This window comes from Saccoglossus kowalevskii, chromosome 11 (assembly GCF_978046115.1).
Source record: "Saccoglossus kowalevskii chromosome 11, keSacKowa6.1, whole genome shotgun sequence".
Lineage (NCBI taxonomy): Eukaryota > Metazoa > Hemichordata > Enteropneusta > Harrimaniidae > Saccoglossus > Saccoglossus kowalevskii.
In genome coordinates, this window is record NC_140651.1 from 5,952,676 (window position 1) to 5,973,645 (window position 20,970).

Sequence of the window (20,970 nt, forward strand, 5' to 3'; positions counted from 1 at the left end):
AAAGGAATTATCAGATTTAATTCAATATTTTGGTCACATGATAATAAAACCCAAACCTGAAATATGCAATCTAATTCCATTTCATATGACATGTGTATAATGAAGCAATTCACTCAATACAGTAATACTTTCCCTCCGTGTCCATTTCCTCCAATATCCGCATGTAATCAACATTTTTGTCGTTTTATTTAATAACGTTGTAATTTCTTGAGATATTGCATTAAATATGGTGACATTTTAACGACGAGATCGTGTGTACATACAAAAATGATCTGACCTTACACGCAGTGTAGATATCGAAACTACACAAAGTTTAACATCTCCCGGCATTTGGATTGAGATATAACCGAGATATGCAGACACGATTGCTTGTTTCGACCAAACCACTTCATTTTAAGCGATAACAGTGAGAGACGAAATCTATGAGACAATTTCTCAGCAAAAGTCAGATTTATCAGGACTAGTAAGAACAATTGCACCAGTTTATCAGAGATAATATAGAATATTTAATAAATTATGCCAAAATATCAAAGATGATGTGTTCATCTCACTGCTATTAAATGTCTGCAATATTGAAGGTTCACATACTAATTCTTCTGATAGTGGGGATAAGAAGAGTTAATTAACTTTCTGATGTCGGGTCGGATCGGATAGATTTATAAGATTGATAGCCAGGTGAATATCACTATTACAATAGCAAATGATGACGTCACATATAATCAGGCATTATCGTTATCGTTATCGCAAGAATAAGTAGTAATCTCCAGTAATAGCGACGAGTTTAAAAGCTTATTGGAAACATGCCATGTTTTTTTTTAATTCTGTATTTCTTGTCTTAGTATATCCGTTTAACACACTGTCAGGAATATTGTGCTGTGTTGTCTTTTTAATAATTTTTAATAATTAATTTAATTGTTTCACTGCAATTCTACTTGAGTTTAACGCCAGAGTCGCAATGATTAGTCAATTAGTGGACCAGATTTGTTAGTCTTAATTTAATTAGATTTGGTAACCACTGTTGGAATTGAATTTGTATGAATTTCACTTTGTATGACGTAAAAAAAGCCTAGAGTGATCTGTCCCTTTTCTGCAAATCTTATTATGTTGCAGATGAGCACCATAAAAGAAAGTTAAAATCAAGTAAACATTAATCTTTACAAGTTGTAAAGGTTACTTTTATTGTTTTTAGCCACTTACACGTGTTTTCATTTTCATTGTCTTGAGGCCACTCTGCTGGCGTCTGAACAATTGTCGATTCTCTTCTGTCGTCGTTTTTCATGAGAAAATTATTTCGATAAGATTATACATAATGACATATCGTTAACAACATTCACGACAGACATCGTGGTAAGTCTCCTTCACAGTCGGCTACCTTACATTAGTGTAGTGTAGTGTAGTGTAGTGTAGTGTAGTGTAGTGTAGTGTAGTGTAGTGTAGTGTAGTGTAGTGTAGTGTAGTGAAGTGTAGTGTAGTGTAGTGTAGTGTAGTGTAGTGTAGTGTAGTGTAGTGTAGTGTAGTGTAGTGTAGTGTAGTGTAGTGTAGTGTAGTGTAGTGTAGTGTAGTGTAGTGTAGTGTAGTGTAGTGTAGTGGTGTTCAATGGGTTCATTTCATTCCAGAACATGATGTCAATGGTTCTAATGAGTCTAAGAAAAAAAAAAACGCCGTTCAAGAAAATTAAAGAGCATTCAAGGAGAGAAAATTCACACCCTTGTAAAGATTAGCTTACACGTTTTATCTTCTTTTTGACAGCACTTGCAGGAGTCTTATCATGTGCTAATATCTGTGTTGTGCATGGTGTAATTGAGGCAATATTCCGTTATCTACTGTTCTACTGTCTTCCTGTGGGGTGTATACAAAACCGTTATCACAGTCAAAACCTCAACCAAGTATTCATCACATATATCGTCTTTTGATACATAAACTGAAATATATTTATTGTTACTTTGGCCCCATACAAATATATTCGTTTAGCAAAATAATGCGAATACATACATACTACTGCATTTATCACGTCACTCTGCATAGACAATCACTACACATTGACATTACATATCGAACAGACAGTTAACAAAATATCCTCATAAAATGTTGCACTATTGAGCATTTTCAGGAGCATATATGCAATGCATTATGGGAGAGAGCTTCCCAACTTGTGCAAAACTGCAAATGTTGACCGGTCACCATATTTTTTCTCCATTTTCGGACATTAATCCATAATAATAAAATATGTAGCATATAAATTCCCGAAACTCCTTAAATCAAGATATTACTCAAGTAATGTAGCGCATCGTGTTGAATGTACAAAAGAAAGATGTGATGTGGAGATATCGCCATGGCCATCACGTGACACATCCCGTGTCAGATGACTTTGTCAAAGTGTAAGTGATTTTTCAATCGCAGTCGGACAAAAACAACAACGCAACTTGATTAACAAACAATAACGTGAACGTTAAACGAAGGGATCCTGCAGGTAGGCCAGAATCCCTGGTTCTCACCACAAGGGGTTATGATGCCCCCTACCAATCCCTAAGCAGAAATAAAACACATTTAATTAAAAGTAAGTAGGATCATAAGATCAACGTGACAGCATGTAAATGCGTGTACCACCCTACGTAGCGTACTTGATGCTCGGTGCCAGACTCACCGTGAAGTTCGTAACCAGATGTTCCGCAAAGCAGGAGTGAAAACCGATTATATACAGATATTGAGTGCTTCTCCATCTCGATTGCATAGTGCACCCCCAACAGCCCAAATGTAACCACGTTTTACCACTTTAGTTAATGTGGTTCAAATAACCGTTACTGTAATCACGTCCCGCCACTCTGCACAATGTGGTGCAAATAACTGTTACTGTAATCACGTTCTACCACTCTACACAATGTGATGCAAATAACTGTTACTGTAACCACGTTCTACCACTCTACACAATGTGGTGCAAATAACTGTTACTGTAATCACGTTCTATCACTCTACACAATGTGATGCAAATAACTGTTACTGTAATTACGTTCTACCACTCTACTCACAGTGGTGCAAATAACCGTTACTGTAATTACGTTCTACCACTCTACACGATGCGGTGCAAATAACCGTTACTGTAATTACGTTCTACCACTCTACACAATGTGATGCAAATAACTGTTACTGTAACCACGTTCTACCACTCTACTCACAGTGGTGCAAATAACCGTTACTGTAATTACGTTCTACCACTCTACACGATGCGGTGCAAATAACCGTTACTGTAATTACGTTCTACCACTCTACACAATGTGGTGCAAATAATATAGGAAATCGGTATTGTAAACCAATTGAAGATGTTCAGTTAAAGTGGTGTAAATATATATTAGGTGTGGGGCAAAATACAACCAACAGTGCAGTTATGGGTGAACTCGGACGATATTCACTTAGTATTGGCAGAAATCTAATCTGTATTAAATTTTGGAAACGTATTCTGAAAATGTCATCTAATCGACTCGTTTACAAAGCCTATAGAGAGTCTGAAAAAATGGCACAGATAGGAAAGCCATGTTTTACTTTAGCTATTAAGAAATTATTAATTAAACACAATATGCATACTGTTTGGGAGAATAGGTTTATCTCCCAAATTACCGATGAAACAACGTTGTTAATTGGAAAGAAAGAGAGAGATTGTTATTTCAAAAGTTGAAATGCTTTATTTGACGATGTTCGTAGATCCCCAAACAGTAGAAATAAGTTACGAACGTTTCGCCAATTTAAAACAAATATTTTTTTATGAGAATTATTTGGATATCGTTTGTGTTCCCCTGTACAGACAAGCTTTAACTAAACTCCGGTGCTCTAATCATAAGTTACACATTGAGACCGGTAGATATTATGGAACTCCAGTGGAAAATAGAACCTGCCAAATATGTATAGATGCTGTTGACGATGAAACTCATTTTCTGGTAGTTTGTCCAGCATATAACCATATTCGAAAACCGCTTTTTGATCGAATTAATCGCATTGAACCACAATTCGAGTTCCTTTCGCCTATCCGTAAACTTACATATATTTTTTCTCAGGATAACCATGAAATCATCCAAATTATTGCAAGATTTGTATACACAGCTTTTCAGATTAGATATAATTTGTTAGTGTGAGTTCTCCAATAGATGAGTTGTATATGTGTGTATATATACTTTATTTTATTGAGGCGATAAAAGTCACGCCTGTAACTTTCGAATTGTAACCTGTTCCCCCAGATTGGTGGGGTATATTTCTTTAGAGAAATGGAAATAAAATAATAAATAAATAAATAAATAAATAAATAAATAAATAAATAAATAAATAAATAAATAAATAAATAAATAAATAAATAAATAAATAAATAACTGTTACTGTAACCACGTTCTACCACTCTACACAATGCGGTGCAAATAACTGTTACTTTAATCACGTGCTACCACTCTACTCAATGTGGTGCAACTAACCGTTACCTTAATTACATTTTATCACACTACACAATGTGGTGCAAATAACTGTTACTTTAATCACGTTCTACCACTCTACTCAATGTGGTGCAACTAACTGTTACTGTAATTACGTCCCGCAACTCCACTCAATGTGGCGCAAATAACCGTTACTTTAATTACGTTCTACCACTCTACACAATGTGGTGCAAATAACTGTTACTGTAATCATGTTCTACCACTCTACTTAATGTGGTGCAAATAACCGTTACTGTAATCACGTCCCGCCACTCTACACAATGTGGTGCAAATAACTGTTACTGTAATCACGTTCTCGAATAGATGAGTTGTATATGTGTGTGTATGTGTGTATATATACTTTATTTTATTGAGGCGATTAAAGTCACGCCTGTAACTTTCGAATTGTAACCTGTTCCCCCAGGTTAGTGGGGTATATTTCTTTAGAGAAATGTAAACCACGTTCTACCACTCTACACGATGTGGTGCAAATAACCGTTACTGTAATCACGTCCGGTCACTACACAATGTGGTGCAAATAACTGTTACTGTAACCACGTTCTACCACTCTACACGATGCGGTGCAAATAACTGTTACTGTAACCACGTTCTACCACTCTACACAATGTGGTGCAAATAACTGTTACTGTAAGCACGTTCTACCACTCTACTCAAAGTGGTGCAAATAACCGTTACTGTAATTACGTTCTACCACTCTAAACGATGCGGTGCAAATAACCGTTACTGTAATTACGTTCTACCACTCTACACAATGTGGTGCAAATAACCGTTACTGTAATTACGTTTTATCACTCTACACAATGCGGTGCAAATAACTGTTACTTTAATCACGTGCTACCACTCTACTCAATGTGGTGCAACTAACCGTTACTTTAATTACATTCTATCACACTACACAATGTGGTGCAAATAACTGTTACTTTAATCACGTTCTACCACTCTACTCAATGTGGTGCAACTAACTGTTACTGTAATTACGTCCCGCAACTCCACTCAATGTGGCGCAAATAACCGTTACTTTAATTACGTTCTACCACTCTACACAATGTGGTGCAAATAACTGTTACTTTAATTACGTTCTATCACTCTACACAATGTGGTGCAAATAACCGTTACTGTAATTACGTTCTACCACTCTACTCAATGTGGTGCAAATAACTGTTACTGTAATCACGTTCTACCACTCTACACAATGTGATGCCAATAACCGTTACTGTAATCACGTCCCACCACTCTACACAATGTGGTGCAAATAACCGTTACTGTAATCACGTTCTACCACTCTACTCAATATGGTTCAAATGACCGTTACTGTAATTACGTTCTACCACTCTACTCAATGTGGTGCAAATAACCGTTACTGTAATCACGTTCTACCACTAATCACCATTAATCACATTTCAACAACCATTACTGTAGTACCATTATATCATCTGGTCATTGTGGTATATGTAACCCTTACTGTAATCCCATTAAACCATCTCACAATCTACCATCTGGGCATTGTAGTACAAGTAATCATTACTGTAATATAATACCATCTCTAATTATACCATCTATTCGATGTGGTGCGGGTAACCGCTACTGTAATCCCGTTCTACCCCTCTCCTCAACGTGGTGCATACAAACATTACTGTAATTACATTATACCATCTCACGTAATACCATCCAGTCAATACGGTGCAGGTAACCGTTACTGTAATCACGTTTTATAAACCTACTCAACGTGGTGCTACTAAACGTTACTGTAATCATGTTCTACCACTCTACTCAATGTAATGAACCTAAAAGTTACTCCAATTACATTATACTATCTCTCATTATACCAGCTACTTAATTTGGTGTGGGTAACCGTTACTGCAATTACGTTCTATAAATCTACTCAACGTGGTGCTGCTAAACGTTACTGTAATCACGTCCCACCACTCTACTCAATGTGGTAAAACTAAACGTTGTTACTCTTATTACATTATACCATCTCTCAGTATACCAGCTACTTAATTTGGTGCGCGTAACCGTTACTGTAATCACGTTCTACCACTCTACTCAATGTAGTGAAACTAAACGTTAATCTAATTACATTATACTATCTCTCAGTATACCAGCTACTTAATTTGGTGCGCGTAACCGTTACTGTAATCACGTTCTGCCACTCTACCCAATGTAGTGCAACTAAAAGTTACTTTAATTACATTATACCATCTCCTATTATACCACCTTCTCAATGTGGTACAGGTAACCATTACTGTAACCCCATTACACCCATTACTCAATGCACATAATAGTGTTATTCTGCCACAATGTTTATGGGTGTCACACTCATTCTAGTTTTCCTGCTGTTTGACTGCTCAGAAAGAAAAAAAAACAAATGTTTTATTCAAAACACGTAAGAATGTTTTTAAACGTGCTTGTTTTGTTAGCAATCTCTCTCATTAATCTCAGAGGTTTTATTACTATTGTCACCGCTGGGTTTCTGAAATCTCGCAATACTCTATCGCTGCGGGTTATCTTACGTGATCCGAATTCGGTATCATTGCGTTATGTCGCATAGCGCCCTCAACCTCAAGCTTGTTTGACAAACCATCTGGTCGGCACGATACAGCATATACATCCTAAAATAACATTTAGTTGAAGTGTTTTTCTCAACTTACACGTTTAGATTGTATGAGCCGCAATTAGCCGTAGAGGCATTTCATTTTGACAATTTTTCGATTTTCAAGTTGTTTCAAGTTGTGAAATTGTGCTTTCGCTTGAAGCCATTCTCGTGCTGTAGAAGCCTTGCTGGTTTGATATTGCGCTTTTTTTACCCCGACTTGAGCTAGCTGTATGCATATACGCCTTGCATATTTACCATTGCACGTGTACCACTATTTTGCTCCAGCCTTTAACTGTGGAAATATTGCGCGTTTTACATTGCTGCTCCCTGTTTGATAAGCTAGCTACGGAACCTCCGTTTTACATTGCTGCTCCCTGTTTGATAAGCTAGCTACGGAACCTCCGTTTTACATTGCTGCTCCCTGTTTGATAAGCTAGCTACGGAACCTCCGTTTTACATTGCTGCTCCCTGTTTGATAAGCTAGCTACGGAACCTCCGTTTTACATTGCTGCTCCCTGTTTGATAAGCTAGCTACGGAACCTCCGTTTTACATTGCTGCTCCCTGTTTGATAAGCTAGCTACGGAACCTCCGTTTTACATTGCTGCTCCCTGTTTGATAAGCTAGCTACGGAACCTCCGTTTTACATTGCTGCTCCCTGTTTGATAAGCTAGCTACGGAACCTCCGTTTTACATTGCTGCTCCCTGTTTGATAAGCTAGCTACGGAACCTCCGTTATGTGATTCTACATCGGAGCCAATGAGAATCCGCAGTATGATTGATACTTAGAGAAGCACCACGTGACAATTCATACATAAATGTAACTGTTAAATAATTCATTAACGCGGTATGGAGCGCGCTGATTACATGTATTATTGAAGAAGTAGATGACGTCATAGTCTGCTAGTGTTATGGTACTCTGAATTCCAATCTCAGTCTTAGCATGTTGACATTTATATTGGTGTGATCACGTGATACCCTTACCCACCCATCCATGTTTTCTTTATCTTATACATGCTATTTTTTTAACACAGTGTCCCTATTTTCAACCCTGTGTCCCTCTTTCCCCTCTTCCCAACACAGTGTTTCTATTACCAACACAGTGTCCCCTTTTTTCAGCATAGTATCCGCTTTCCAACACTATATCCGTCTTTCCAACACAGTGTCTCTCATTCTAACACGGGGTCCCGCTTTCCAATACAGTGTCTCATTTTCCAAACAGTACTAGTACTCTCTTTCCAATTCGCTTCTATCTGGCTATGTAATAACGTGGTCATTTTCATTTTATAAACTAAGTATGGTTATGTTGTTGGTAGTTTACATAACACTTCTAAAACTCTAGTACTTATCTTGGCCACAGGTCCATTTTGATACGATTTTGGAGATTTCAATTGTCGTAAAAAATACTTTAATACAAAATAAATACAACATATTGTATTAAATCAACCCGGGCCTAAATTATACTTCCCGCCATTTTTTTTTACTTTGTCGTCTGCGTTAAAAAGTGGACAGATGTGTTTCCACACGCATGATATAGTAATTTCAGCTCAATTTAGCGATCTTGGCGAGAGCTGACAGGTCGATTCATCACAAGACAGATTACGTTCTGCAGAATTCTGTGTGATTTCTGGGTGTATAATGTTCTCGAGAATGAAATTGAACATCACAATATTGGCACATGTCACGGTACATATGACGTACTAGTAATTCATTTCATATATACAAGCAGAGATGAGATAATACGTAGCAATCAACGTAGAATGCCGTAGAATTTATACTAATATTAACTTCGAGTGAATACGATAAAATTAAAGTTTTATCATGAATTGCTTGAGGGGCGATGGAATCAACGATGGAGTGCCTGGCAAGTATATGTCAGTTGACGTGAATTCGAGATTACTTTATAACATACGTGTTTCAGTGCGATATCGTTTGAAATGGGGAAAATACTGGTAGGACGATGCCTATTGGATGATTCAATATTTTCTTAAAATAGATTAGGCAGGTAATGTTGATATATCATTTGCACATCAGTCCTAATTTCTAACCATTTTAGGTTTAAGTGTTTCAGATAAGACGGGAATGGGCATTTATGCTACAAACGGCATCGGTTCCCATACATAAATCATGTACTTGGACGTGTAATTACTTGGCAAACAGGTAAATGCGCCATCTTGTCAAACCGGGCATTTGCGTGTCGTTAGAAAACTTATACAGTAGAACGTCGATTATCCGAACTGTTGGGGGGACATGCTTTTTGTTCGGTTATGCAAACAGTTCGGATATGCGATCTTGTGTGGGCGTGCTCAAGTTTACAGGCTCGCGACACACAAATTCTAACGCACATGACTGTAATGAAATCAAACAATAATACATGTCGAGTACGTCATTAAAACATTTTTATTTAATCAGTAATACATTGTAATACAAATGTTGCATGCTGGAATGTTAAAAAGTGTTTCAAAATGTCCGTAAAATGTAGCGATAATAAAGTTCTTGGGAAAACCAAGTCCCGGAACCAAGTGAAGACGGATTTCTCTGAACGATCGTCATAGGCTGTTTTCGTTATCTTTCGTTTCAGTCCTGCACTTGAATCCATTTTACTGAAAAAATCCAGCAGCTTTTGTTTTGCCTTGATATCGGATATCATCGATTTACCAACACCATACTCGGTAGATAGATTGCTTGCGGTTTCGCCACGTTCTAGTCGATTTATAATTGACAACTTTGCGTCCAAATCAAGCACACCGCGTTTGCATTTCACTGGGGGTAGCCACGCCAACGCTAGATAAAAGATGCTGATAAAGTAAACAGGTGAAAGGTCGCTTCGTATTCGCTGTGTATAGATCGGCTAGCGGCTCGATGTTACCAGATTACTCGGGGATTTTCGAATGGTAAACTGTTACATGATGTCCCGATTTTATTGGATTCAGCAAAGTTTTTAACACCTAGAACGATTGACATAATAAATTGTTGTAAAAATCCAGGTTGGCTACTGTGATCATCGGACGTAAACACTTCGACGCTGTGAACCATCAAACGGCCCGCCGACTGTGGTCGTTGGTTGCCGTTGTCTGCTGATAAACCATCAAAGAGGCACACCAAGGGGCTGTCGTTTCGTCTCTTTTTCACTGCACTATTAAACTGGCGTCGCTTCTGTGGCAAGACATCCCAGAAGTTATTTTCTTTCTTTTTTATTCCGAAGAGGATGTGACTTCTCATACTGGACATTAAAATTAAAAATGGGAAAAAACATGGGATCGGCTCATGGCCGCGTTTCTTTGACGGCAGTGGAACCCCGTACAATTTTCCCGGGAAACGTATCCGAACTGCGGTGACTTACAACTTGGTAAAGTCATAGAGGGTCTATGGTAAAGTTAAGGATCTGACTGTAAACAGTGGAGAAGACATTTGATGAAGTTTGTGTTTTTAGGACATTTTTTATTTACAGTGGAACACTGGTGTGGCGTAATAGGCTTGTCTGAATTTAGGAAATTATTACCAAACGCTTCAGCGTGGTATTAAGATTTTGTTTTCAGGCTTGGGTGGTACCAAGGTGGAAAATGGTTGCACATATGGGGGGTAATTCCTGGAATTGCAATAGAGAGGGTTCAGGCCGAAATACATATATATAGTGTTTCCATGTTTCGTCTGATATTTCTGTGGTATTCTGCTGCTGTAAATAATGCAAGATTTGTTCCGAAATTCAGTGTGTTGTGTGCACTCCAGGGTTATTCGTTTTTTGCTCAAAACACCCCTATTTTTTTAATGGCAGAGTCGAATAGTTTCACTCCCACTGGGAAATCTGCATTGTTACTTGAATGAGAGCTAACTAAACACATTTTCCAGACCGGCGAAAGTGTATGCAACAGCCAATTTTAACAGCCTGTCACGTGATTTTAGTCTGAACGTCAACATCAAAAGAGGCTAATCCATGTACGCAGGGAATAGAATATGTGAGGGATTGTATCAACAGAGATGTGTATAATGAAAAGTAACATCTATCCTTCTTTTGCATCGCTGAGCATTTCTGTTTTAGTATACTGGTTTGAAAATGTTGAATTTGCATGATTTGCAATGTGTTTTTTTACTGAAACTCCCCTATTGATCGAATCCCAGGTTTGAACGAGAACGGCACACCACGTGATTCGTTTGAATACAATGGTGAAGGCACGCAAGCATGACTTACGTTGTCAGCAGTAGTCGCTGAGCTTCACGCTACAACTTCACTTGTGATGTTGCTTGTTAGCCGTGGATTGAATTAATCTTGATTACCGGTTAAAATGTTGCTTATTTGGCGTTGGTGATCTTTATTTGGAACTGGGTAACGTCGCCAGCAGAAACCTCCTGGGATTTTGATGTTGATGGTTGCGCCTCCATGGCAATCGCTAATTTTACTGCGGGTGGATCTTCCAAGAGCCCTTCGGGGTTTATAAAACTCATTCAACATACATAAAGTTCTCTCAATCGTAGTAGTCCATGTGATGTACACCTAATATGCCAAACATGTTGCTGAACGATTTTGCCAATGAAAACAAGCCGGTTGGCGATCCACTCCACTAAAAAAAACTAGCAATATGTTTTCGGCTGTTGCCATGGTAGGACATGAACGTGAAGCTAACGTCGGTTTATAACTAAAACCGGGCACCGTATACAAAGTTCGCAAAAAAACATTCAGTCCTTATAAGTCATTTTATTTTATTGCTAGGACGTATGCTGTTGTTAGGGATTGGTCAGTTACTTCGGCCTGGGGGTGGATCAGTAGGGGGGTTACCCTGTTTTTGATTTTGCGAATGGGGGGGGTCACCCTGTTTTCCACAATTCACACACGCGCTTATGCATATATTTTTTTAAATTTTATTTCAGAAGAATAGATTAAAAAGTTAATCGTACAAATGTGTTCTTAATAATAACTATTACACATATTGCCTATAAATTTGTTGATGCAAAAAATGTTATAGGCTAAATATTTTGGGGTTGAAGTTGACAAATAACTAACAGATTATGCAATGCGGCAGAGCCCCATGCAATTATACAGTTAAGTTTTGAACACATCCCAAGTCCATGTGATATCAGATTATTTTATTTAAAGTCTGAAGTCACCATTGTATAAGATATTTACTGGATTTATCCAATTGTAGCTGGAGACGGAAAAACACAGCAATTAGTACAAAGAGCAGTGACAGTTTTTGTTCAGCAAATCAAAAAAGTTAAATGGATTCATGTATATAAATAAATAGTTTTTTTTTTTTTTTAACTTTTAAATATGCATATTTTGCTCTGTAAAATACCAAAATCCAACACAAATTTATACAAAAATCAAAGTGTCCTTTGTTTTCATAAGCACAGACTGTGCTTCAGGTGTAAAGCTTTCCTGGTCTATAAGATATGAAAGATATATTAAATCCAAATTAGTTTTCAAACCGCCTAGATTCAAATCCTCTTTTCCTATCTTATAAGGGCGTTTATCAAGTGAGTACTCCACAGCTTTGTTTTTATTTACTATCTTTAGCAGCATAGATTTCCCTACTTCCTGCAGCCTTTTCTGTAGTCGTTTTTTGGCTTTATGCTTCCCCTCCCCTCCTAAGGTGACTGGTGTATTAAATGCAAACACTAAAAATTACGGCAAACCACGATATTTTCAATGGACATCTTACATTTTGTAATCATGTCAGAGCCAAAACTGTTAATGTTTCTTTGTTTTTCGGGGGGGTCAGCATGTTTTAAAATATAATGTTAGGGGGTCGCCCACTTTTTTTTGTTGATAGGGGTGGGTCAACTGAGATTTACAGCTGACAAAATGGAATCTGCCGACCCCCCCAGGCCAGAGTAACTGAACAATCCCTTAAATTTATTATTTCCAACCGATAGTATTTTCTAGATTGCAGGCAGCATTTACAGTTCATTCAAAGTTCAAAGTTGCGTCGGGATTACGTTGATACAGTGTAACAATGTCGGCGTCGGTGATCTCTTACCGGTGTGCAACGTAGCCAAAATAAAAGGCATGAATACAAGACTAGTGGGAGGTAATAAATTTGGGGTCGAAAGTATTAAAAAAACAGTTTTTGGCTGTTGCCATGGTAGCTGTGGACCAGGATTGTTTTGCCAATTAGTGACGGTACGACCTGCCTGTCAATTATAAACAAAATTAGCCAAGCCAAAAAAAATCTCAGTAAATTGTTGCCCGCACTCAAGCGGATTAGAATGAGCTACGTCCATGCTTTTTAATCATAGAAATGTAGGGTGTGATACATTTGGCGTGAAGGTATTAAAAAATTCAGTTGTTGGCTGTTTCCATGGAAACGGTGGTCAGAATTTGTTTTCAGATTTTACCAATAGTAACTTTGTGCCCACACTCAAGCTGAGCAAAATGAGCTATGTCTGAGGTGTTGTATCCAAAATTTGTAGGAGATACATTTCCTGATAACTAGGGTGAAGGTGTGACTACCTGCTAAGTTTGAGCCAAACAAATCACAGAAGAATTACACTAGAAAACACTAGAAATCACACACACACACAGATACACAAAATTAAAGTGATTTTAAGGGCAACCCAAGTGGAGCGAATCGCCAATACCATGTTCATTTGCATATTGACCGTGAAAATACCAAAAACATCATTGCATGGGTGATATGCAAATTAGTTTTAGTCAAAATAAGTTACTGCTTAGAAGTACCATTACTGTTGTTCAAATTTCATTTCACTCGGCAAATATATTCATGTACCCAAACGTAAAGTATCGTACTTCTAAATATTGTTTATTTCTGCTATGTTTCGAAAAACGCTACTCTTGAACGGACTACGTACTTTATTCGCTCTCAGACCTCATTTGCATATGGGGTGTGGAAGTACCGATTTTGATTTCAGGGACAAATCAAAATAAACTGCAGTATATATGTAATAATGTGGAATACTTCCTTTCACTGTGAACATTTTTCCGCTAAAATAAATTCCAGTGAAAATGCCATTTCCCTCATACTCTACTGAGACTTGACACAGCACAGTGAAAATTTGATTCACACCGTATGCTTGAAAACTTTTCATCGAAAATAAATTAAGTGAAATTCTGTGTGATTTCATGAGAGTTGAAAATGAAAAAAATATATGACACCCAACCCTACCACTCCATACACAATGTAACCACACCTCAAAAACATCCTTTCACCAGTGTATTCTATTTGAATTCAGGAGAAATTTAAATACACAAATTATATGACAACAAACTTAATTATAATTTCAACCTTTAGTTCAGCACTGATTAAATAAACTACCTCGTCTTTATGCCAACTTGAAGTTATTCAATGCCTACACCAGTGACTTCAAAATCTATGTTTCAATTCCAGGAATTTCACTTGCTATTAATTGTATGGGAGTGCCAGTCTTTGATTTTCTATTGTAATGTCAATTTCTTGTGATTACTCGGAAAATGAAGCTGTAACCACAGACCACAGTGCTGCAACTAAATCCTGGTATAAGCACCGGTTAGGCAGTCTTGAACTATGCATGTGAAGCCAGCTGAGAGCTATATCCAATCCTATAGATTTCTCATTGTTTGGTAACTATTTGCTGCAAATGCAACAAAAATCAATATAAAAATATTACCCACACAGCATTCTACAGGTTACTTGTTGGATACTGTAATTCGTTTCATTGTTTGCGCAGACACTGTAAACAATGAACGTACACGTGAAAGACGTCGGATTACATGTTGATAACAGCTTTATTGAAAGTGTTGCACCAGGAAATCACACAAGGCGACTGTAGTATTTATTGTTCACAGTTGACTTTTGTATTATACGGAACACAGCCAGATCTGCATACAAACTTTGGGGGACACACAGTAGGTTCGGATAACCGAACATTTCGGATAATCGACGTTCGGATAATCGACGTTCTACTGTACCTCGAAGTCATATGTTGTACTCGCTGTAAACGTCGCGTAAACTTTTCACTTCAACAGAAAACACTGTCTATATTCAAATTGGAGGGAAGATATCATTCCCCGGAATATGACTCAAATTTTGACACCATGGTTTTAATTTACACAAGGAAAAGTGTTTTCATGTATTTGTTTGTAATAGTACATGTATAATATTCAATAACGTAATTAAAACGATCTTATCGAGTGTGTGTTTTAACTGAAGGAGGTCACTGCTCGGTCGTATGTTCTCCCAAACAGATACTGGATCTAATTTCACTTTCACTCATACATCATCACCCTTGGCAGAAGCAGACACAAACTGCCAGATGGCTGACAGGCATTGGTGTATACATTATGTACGTCGTTCAGCAGTCATACACAAGTACCGTGAACTCCGGGCAAGCCACAAGGCGTGACGAAAAACGCCTCAGTCTGTGAGAGAGTATTACCAGTATAAAAAAATATACTGATGACCACGTGACTTCGGTGTGGCCTTTCGCGGTCAAAGAATGTCAAGTTTGTCAAATCAGCTTTCAGATGAGATTAGTTGTAAATTCGATAGCTTTTGTGATGTTTGAATTTGGGATGATTTGAGAACTATTTCGATACCATGACTGAAATTATGCGTAGCTGTGAAACTGAAATCAACAAACACATACAATTTTTGTGGTATAATTGTCTTGTGTATTTGGGCGGGAAACACGAGTTTGTTCTATAAGATTAATATGGAAATTCGGAAACTGAGCAAACTGTGTGATAGATGGTCGAAAACCAGATAAAGTACGCGAATAAGTAGTTGTCTTCATCATTTTTTAAAATATTATGCCAAAAGCAATAGCAAGATTTATGTCTATGAGAATAAAATAAAACATTAACTATGCATGATACAAGATAAGTTCGTTTTTTTTAATTATTTTATGTTGTTGTTTTTCACGCTACAGATATATAAGGGAATCGCATGTAATTGCAAGAATAATATGATGATGTAATTTTCTTTGAGTGGGAAACTCGTCACGTTTTGTCTTCTTGTGTTTGTTTCATATGCTGCGAGGAAAAGTTAATTAAAAAAATGAACACGCATATAAAACCGGCTGTATATTGGCAAAGTTGTATTACGTATGCAATAGCGCGTCCTGAATACGTGAGACAACTGTATTTATTAGACACAACCGTCGATGGTTTAATCTCGTTACTGTTGTTGAGAGAAAAGGTGTGAACGGGGATGTGTTAAGAGTTTCTGGCGGGGTTCTTTGTGATTGTGTGTTTGTATGTCAACAATCTACCCAGGATTAATTACATTTCCTTAATTAAAACAATGACGACTGAAATCCCATGAACCATTGTATTGTGTGACCCTGTATTATTATAAGGTGTTGGCATACTGGTATTATCGCCTTCTTTCCACTTGTCTGGACACCGCGCTATACCGTTTTATGAGTAGATAACGGGTATACTAAACGCACATCACAAATATATGACGAGAACTCTGATTAGCGCCATACCATTTCGCCTTCCCGATGATGCAAACAAGCGTTTCTGTGTTTGTCTTATTATTGTCTTATTATTATTAAACTTGTTGTGATGTCGGTCTCCCGTTGAATGTCGGTATATTTGGACAGTACGGACAGGAAAAAAAGTGTATTTAGTCATGAAGTGGACTTTTGTGGCGTAGCAAATTGCATAAAAGAACGCACGGCAAATGCGGTGCGTTCTTCTGGTACAGAATTGTTTAACGATACATCGTAACACCTACTTTTTGCGACAGACAGTTTCACTGGAAAAAAACACCCCATTCGCAAATTGTCTATAATTTGATGACATATTGTGAAGATAATTAACAGCCTTGCGTTGAACGCCCATTGCTTTGTTTTATGTATGGCGCCCTCTCTTAATCGAACGATCATTGTCAACAGCTTGGGTTGACACAATGTTGTTGTTAGCCGAGTAGTTGGAACAGAATGTGGGACTCCTTGACATAGCTAAAGAGTGGGTATCGTTTTAACAGGTACAATCTGTCCAAATTCAAAGGCTTTATAAGCAGGTTACTACAGCGTCAAATTACAATAACAATGTACGGAAGATAAGAGAGGCCGCTTTTAGCTTTTGTGTTTGTCCATTGTCTTAACTCCCAAACTTCAGAGCATTGACTGTCACGTCTTGGGAGGCACAACCACAACACGCCCCGATAAAAACACGGCAAGCGTATGAGCATCGATCTAAGTAGACACGAGAAGGCCTTGTGTTTTATTTCGGTGAAAACTTACTGTTTTAGCGTGAATGGTTTTGAATGGTGGACAGCTGAACCGAGTGAATGATTGACAAGCGCCTCGGCATTAACATGCTTCAAAGTTAATGCGATACGTCATGTTAGAGGTACTCCGCCCACCAGCACGCAGCACATCGACAGAGTCAGAAATCAACTCTCCAACAAAAAGTAGTTCCTAAGAATAGTCGCAGTTTCTTCTTGTAGTCGGCGATGTGTGTGGAAAAAACAGTCTGTTTGAATCTCTATTGTTAGCTTGCGAGGGATTGTTGGCAAGTATTCGACGTTATTTAGAGTCTTCTGTGAGTCGCTGTATTCAAATAGTGTAGATTACACTGTGCATTATGTAAAGCAGTGTCAGCCACAAGACCCAGGCATGATCTCGCGTTTGGTGTGCTCAGAGTAGCGAGCGTCGTGCTGTTCGTATCAGCGTGGACATGTTGTTCTTACAACTGGTGACTTAATATCGCACCATGGAAAGCAAAGTATTACTAATGTTACTGTTTTCGCTGTGTTATAGCGACGGGGCCGTGGAAAAACACCACTGTGAGAAGATAACCATTCCGATGTGCATAGGAATTGGCTATAACATGACGGTAATGCCAAATCTTATGGGGCACAGTGATCAAAGCGCTGCCGCTATCAACGTTCATGAATTCTCACCGCTCGTCGAATACGGATGTGCTCCACATCTCAAGTTTTTTCTGTGTTCGCTGTACGCACCGATGTGTTCCGAAGAGCTGGAGCAACCTATACCCGCTTGTCGGCCTATGTGTGAGGACGCTCGCAGATTATGCAGCCCCATCATGGAACGATTTAACTTCCCTTGGCCAGAATCTTTGGACTGTACCGTGTTACCTGTGAAGGGTGAAAGAACGAGACTGTGTATGGAGGCCCCCGACATAAACGATAACAGTTCGTCAAACTATCCTGTAACAGGCGGGCCGTACCAAGGAATACCGTTTAATGACGACTTGCCAGCTGAGGAAGTGACAACATTGGAAGCCAATCCGTGTGCATTTAACCCAGAAAGATGGGTTTATGTTGAGAAAACTCAGAAATGTGCAGCAAGGTGCGACGTGGATGTCTTCTACCAGGAAACTGATAAAGATTTCGCTAAAACCTGGCTTGGAATTTGGGGTGTGTTGTGTTGTGCATCGGCTGTAGCAACAGTTTTAACATTCTGCGTGGACAGAGCTCGGTTTAAGTACCCAGAGCGCCCGATAATATTCCTTTCAATGTGTTACTTCGTCTATTCAGTGGCTTACATTGTGAGATTGGTAGTAGGACCCGAGGCAATCTCTTGCGATGAAACTAACAAAGGTGTTACATACAGAATACAGGAAGGACTCGAAAGTACTGGCTGTACCATAGTCTTTCTTATTCAGTATTATTTCTATATGGCCAGCTCAATTTGGTGGGTGATTTTAACTTTAACTTGGTTTCTGGCCGCCGGCATGAAATGGGGCTACGAAGCCATTGCAGCGCATAGTAGCTATTTTCACCTAGTGGCGTGGGCTATACCGGCCGTGAAAACTATTGTAGTGCTTGTAATGAGAAGAGTAGATGGAGACGAATTGACTGGAATGTGCTATGTGGGGAATCAAGATTCTAAAGCGCTGCTTGGATTTGTTTTAATCCCCCTTTTTTGTTATTTTATAATCGGCACCTCGTTCATCCTTGCCGGGTTTGTTTACTTGTTTCGCATTAGGAAGGTGATGAAAATTGGTGGGAAGAACATAGAAAAACTGGAAAAACTAATGGTTCGCATTGGGGTATTTTCTGTGTTATACACGGTGCCAGCCACGTGTGTAATCGCTACGTACTTTTTCCAATACATTAACATGGAAGACTGGGAACATCAAGCAAAATACGAAAATGACTGTGTTGACGACCAGTGTTTGCTAGCGGAATCAATACCAAATGTTCCCGTTTTAGTTGTAAAGATTTTCATGTTATTAGTCGTGGGAATTACCAGTGGTATGTGGATATGGAGCTCAAAAACTGTGAATTCGTGGCAAAGATTTTTTAATAGGAGGTTTCATCGAAAGAAACAAATTACATTGAATTACAAGGTACCGATTGTACCGCATTCGCCGCCGAGATATTCACCGCCGAGATCCAAATATACTATTAGCCAAGGAAGCTACATACCCGCTGGTTACAACACCCCGGTCTAGGCAAAGAACGTTTATTCGTTAAAAATGAATAAAGAGACGAGGATAATGCCGGTCCAAGTTGTTGGAAATTTGACACCAGTCCCTGACTTTTAAGCTGGCAGAACTACCTAGCCTTGTGTGTGCTAGTGTTTGGTTAGACTGACCTAGCCACTGTTCAAAGGCCGCATTGTTTGTCACAACATTTAGGCTGAGTAACCAACTGAGGCAGAATGGAACACGGAGGACACAAAGATGTTTTATGTATAAGAGAGATCACGTAAAACGTCAGCATATCAGCTAAAGTCTCGGCATTGAGTCTTTACAGCTGTTTTGTTTTACAAAAGAAGGCAGCTTTCAGCCTAAGATAGCGATATTCATGGCTTTGACTTGGACTACAGTGACTAAATAATAAGGAACACTGGACTGAAAAGCTTTCTGATTAGTGACTGTGTGTCAATACAGAGTTAATAGTTAAACATGCTAACTGGTTACTTTGCGATAAAATATGGCGTATTGCCGTGGTGGAAACATCAAAACACTACTTAAATATCTGCCACTACTAGTTTTCTATAACATATGTCAGAAATGACCAGTTGTATGGCGTCAATTTAACTTTCAACTGTTGTTAAGTTTTTATGCGAACTTTTTGCATATCCGTCGATTTGACCTTATTGTTGAGCCTTTCAGCTATTTTTATAGCCTGTTTTATAGCCCAATGGCGTTTATTTGCACTGTTCAACCAGTCAAGTACACCGTGTTATATTGTACAAAAATCTGACTTTTTCTTGTTTTTAAATCAAAACGATGTTAAATAGTTGATATATGTTCTATTTTCAGGTATCTTTCAAACAAAAAGTATTGTGAAAGGTTTTTTGGTTGAATGAGTTGGCTGTGACGCGTTTATTTGATGCATGGCCAAACACATGCAATAAACTGACCAGCACGTAATTTAAAGCTCTGTCCAAAATGTCTTTTTTTTCATAAATAGTTGCCTTCCATGTCTTCTCTATTTATCTAAATCTGTTTTACAAACTAATTCCATTCTCTTTCGTCAAATGCCTCCTTCTGTATTCGCTGACAGATTTAAATTTTTTGGTTGATGGGCGAGTGTCAGTGGGGCATATGAGGTCACGACGAGTATTTTTCTCGTCGGTACTCGTATATTGCCATCACTTGGGAAACGCCGGAGAGCCAAGACGACAAATTGTTAAATTAAAAGCGAGGTAAAGTGAATTGTTTTCCTGTAGCAAACGGGGTTTGGAAGACAGCTTTAGCAATTAGATTACCCTGCTACGCACTGAAAGCCCTTAAAATCGACAACTTGATATAGTTGCTTAATCGGAATACATTGGGTGTTGAGACACGTTATGTTGCTTGAGTTCTGTGCTTTTAAGTCTGGCTGCAGCCTCTATGATCCACTGGGGAGAACTCATTGACGCCTCAATATCGAATCTCTTCTCTTTTGCATTGTCTCATAAACTCGACAAACCATTTCAAGTAGATACTGGGCTTGAAAAAATAATAATGAAATTTAGAACTACAGTGAACACATAATTATAAA

General features: G+C 38.4%; 1 protein-coding gene across 1 annotated transcript; it reads left to right on the plus strand.

Moving 5' to 3' along the window:
* The first annotated feature begins 17,446 nt into the window (after positions 1–17,446).
* On the plus strand, positions 17,447–20,363 carry LOC100375175 (frizzled-10). The gene has a single exon (XM_085505669.1). The coding sequence runs from the start codon at positions 17,724–17,726 to the stop codon at positions 19,428–19,430; it is 1,707 nt and encodes a 568-aa protein (XP_085361795.1). The 5' UTR covers positions 17,447–17,723; the 3' UTR covers positions 19,431–20,363.
* The last annotated feature ends 607 nt before the right edge of the window (positions 20,364–20,970 follow it).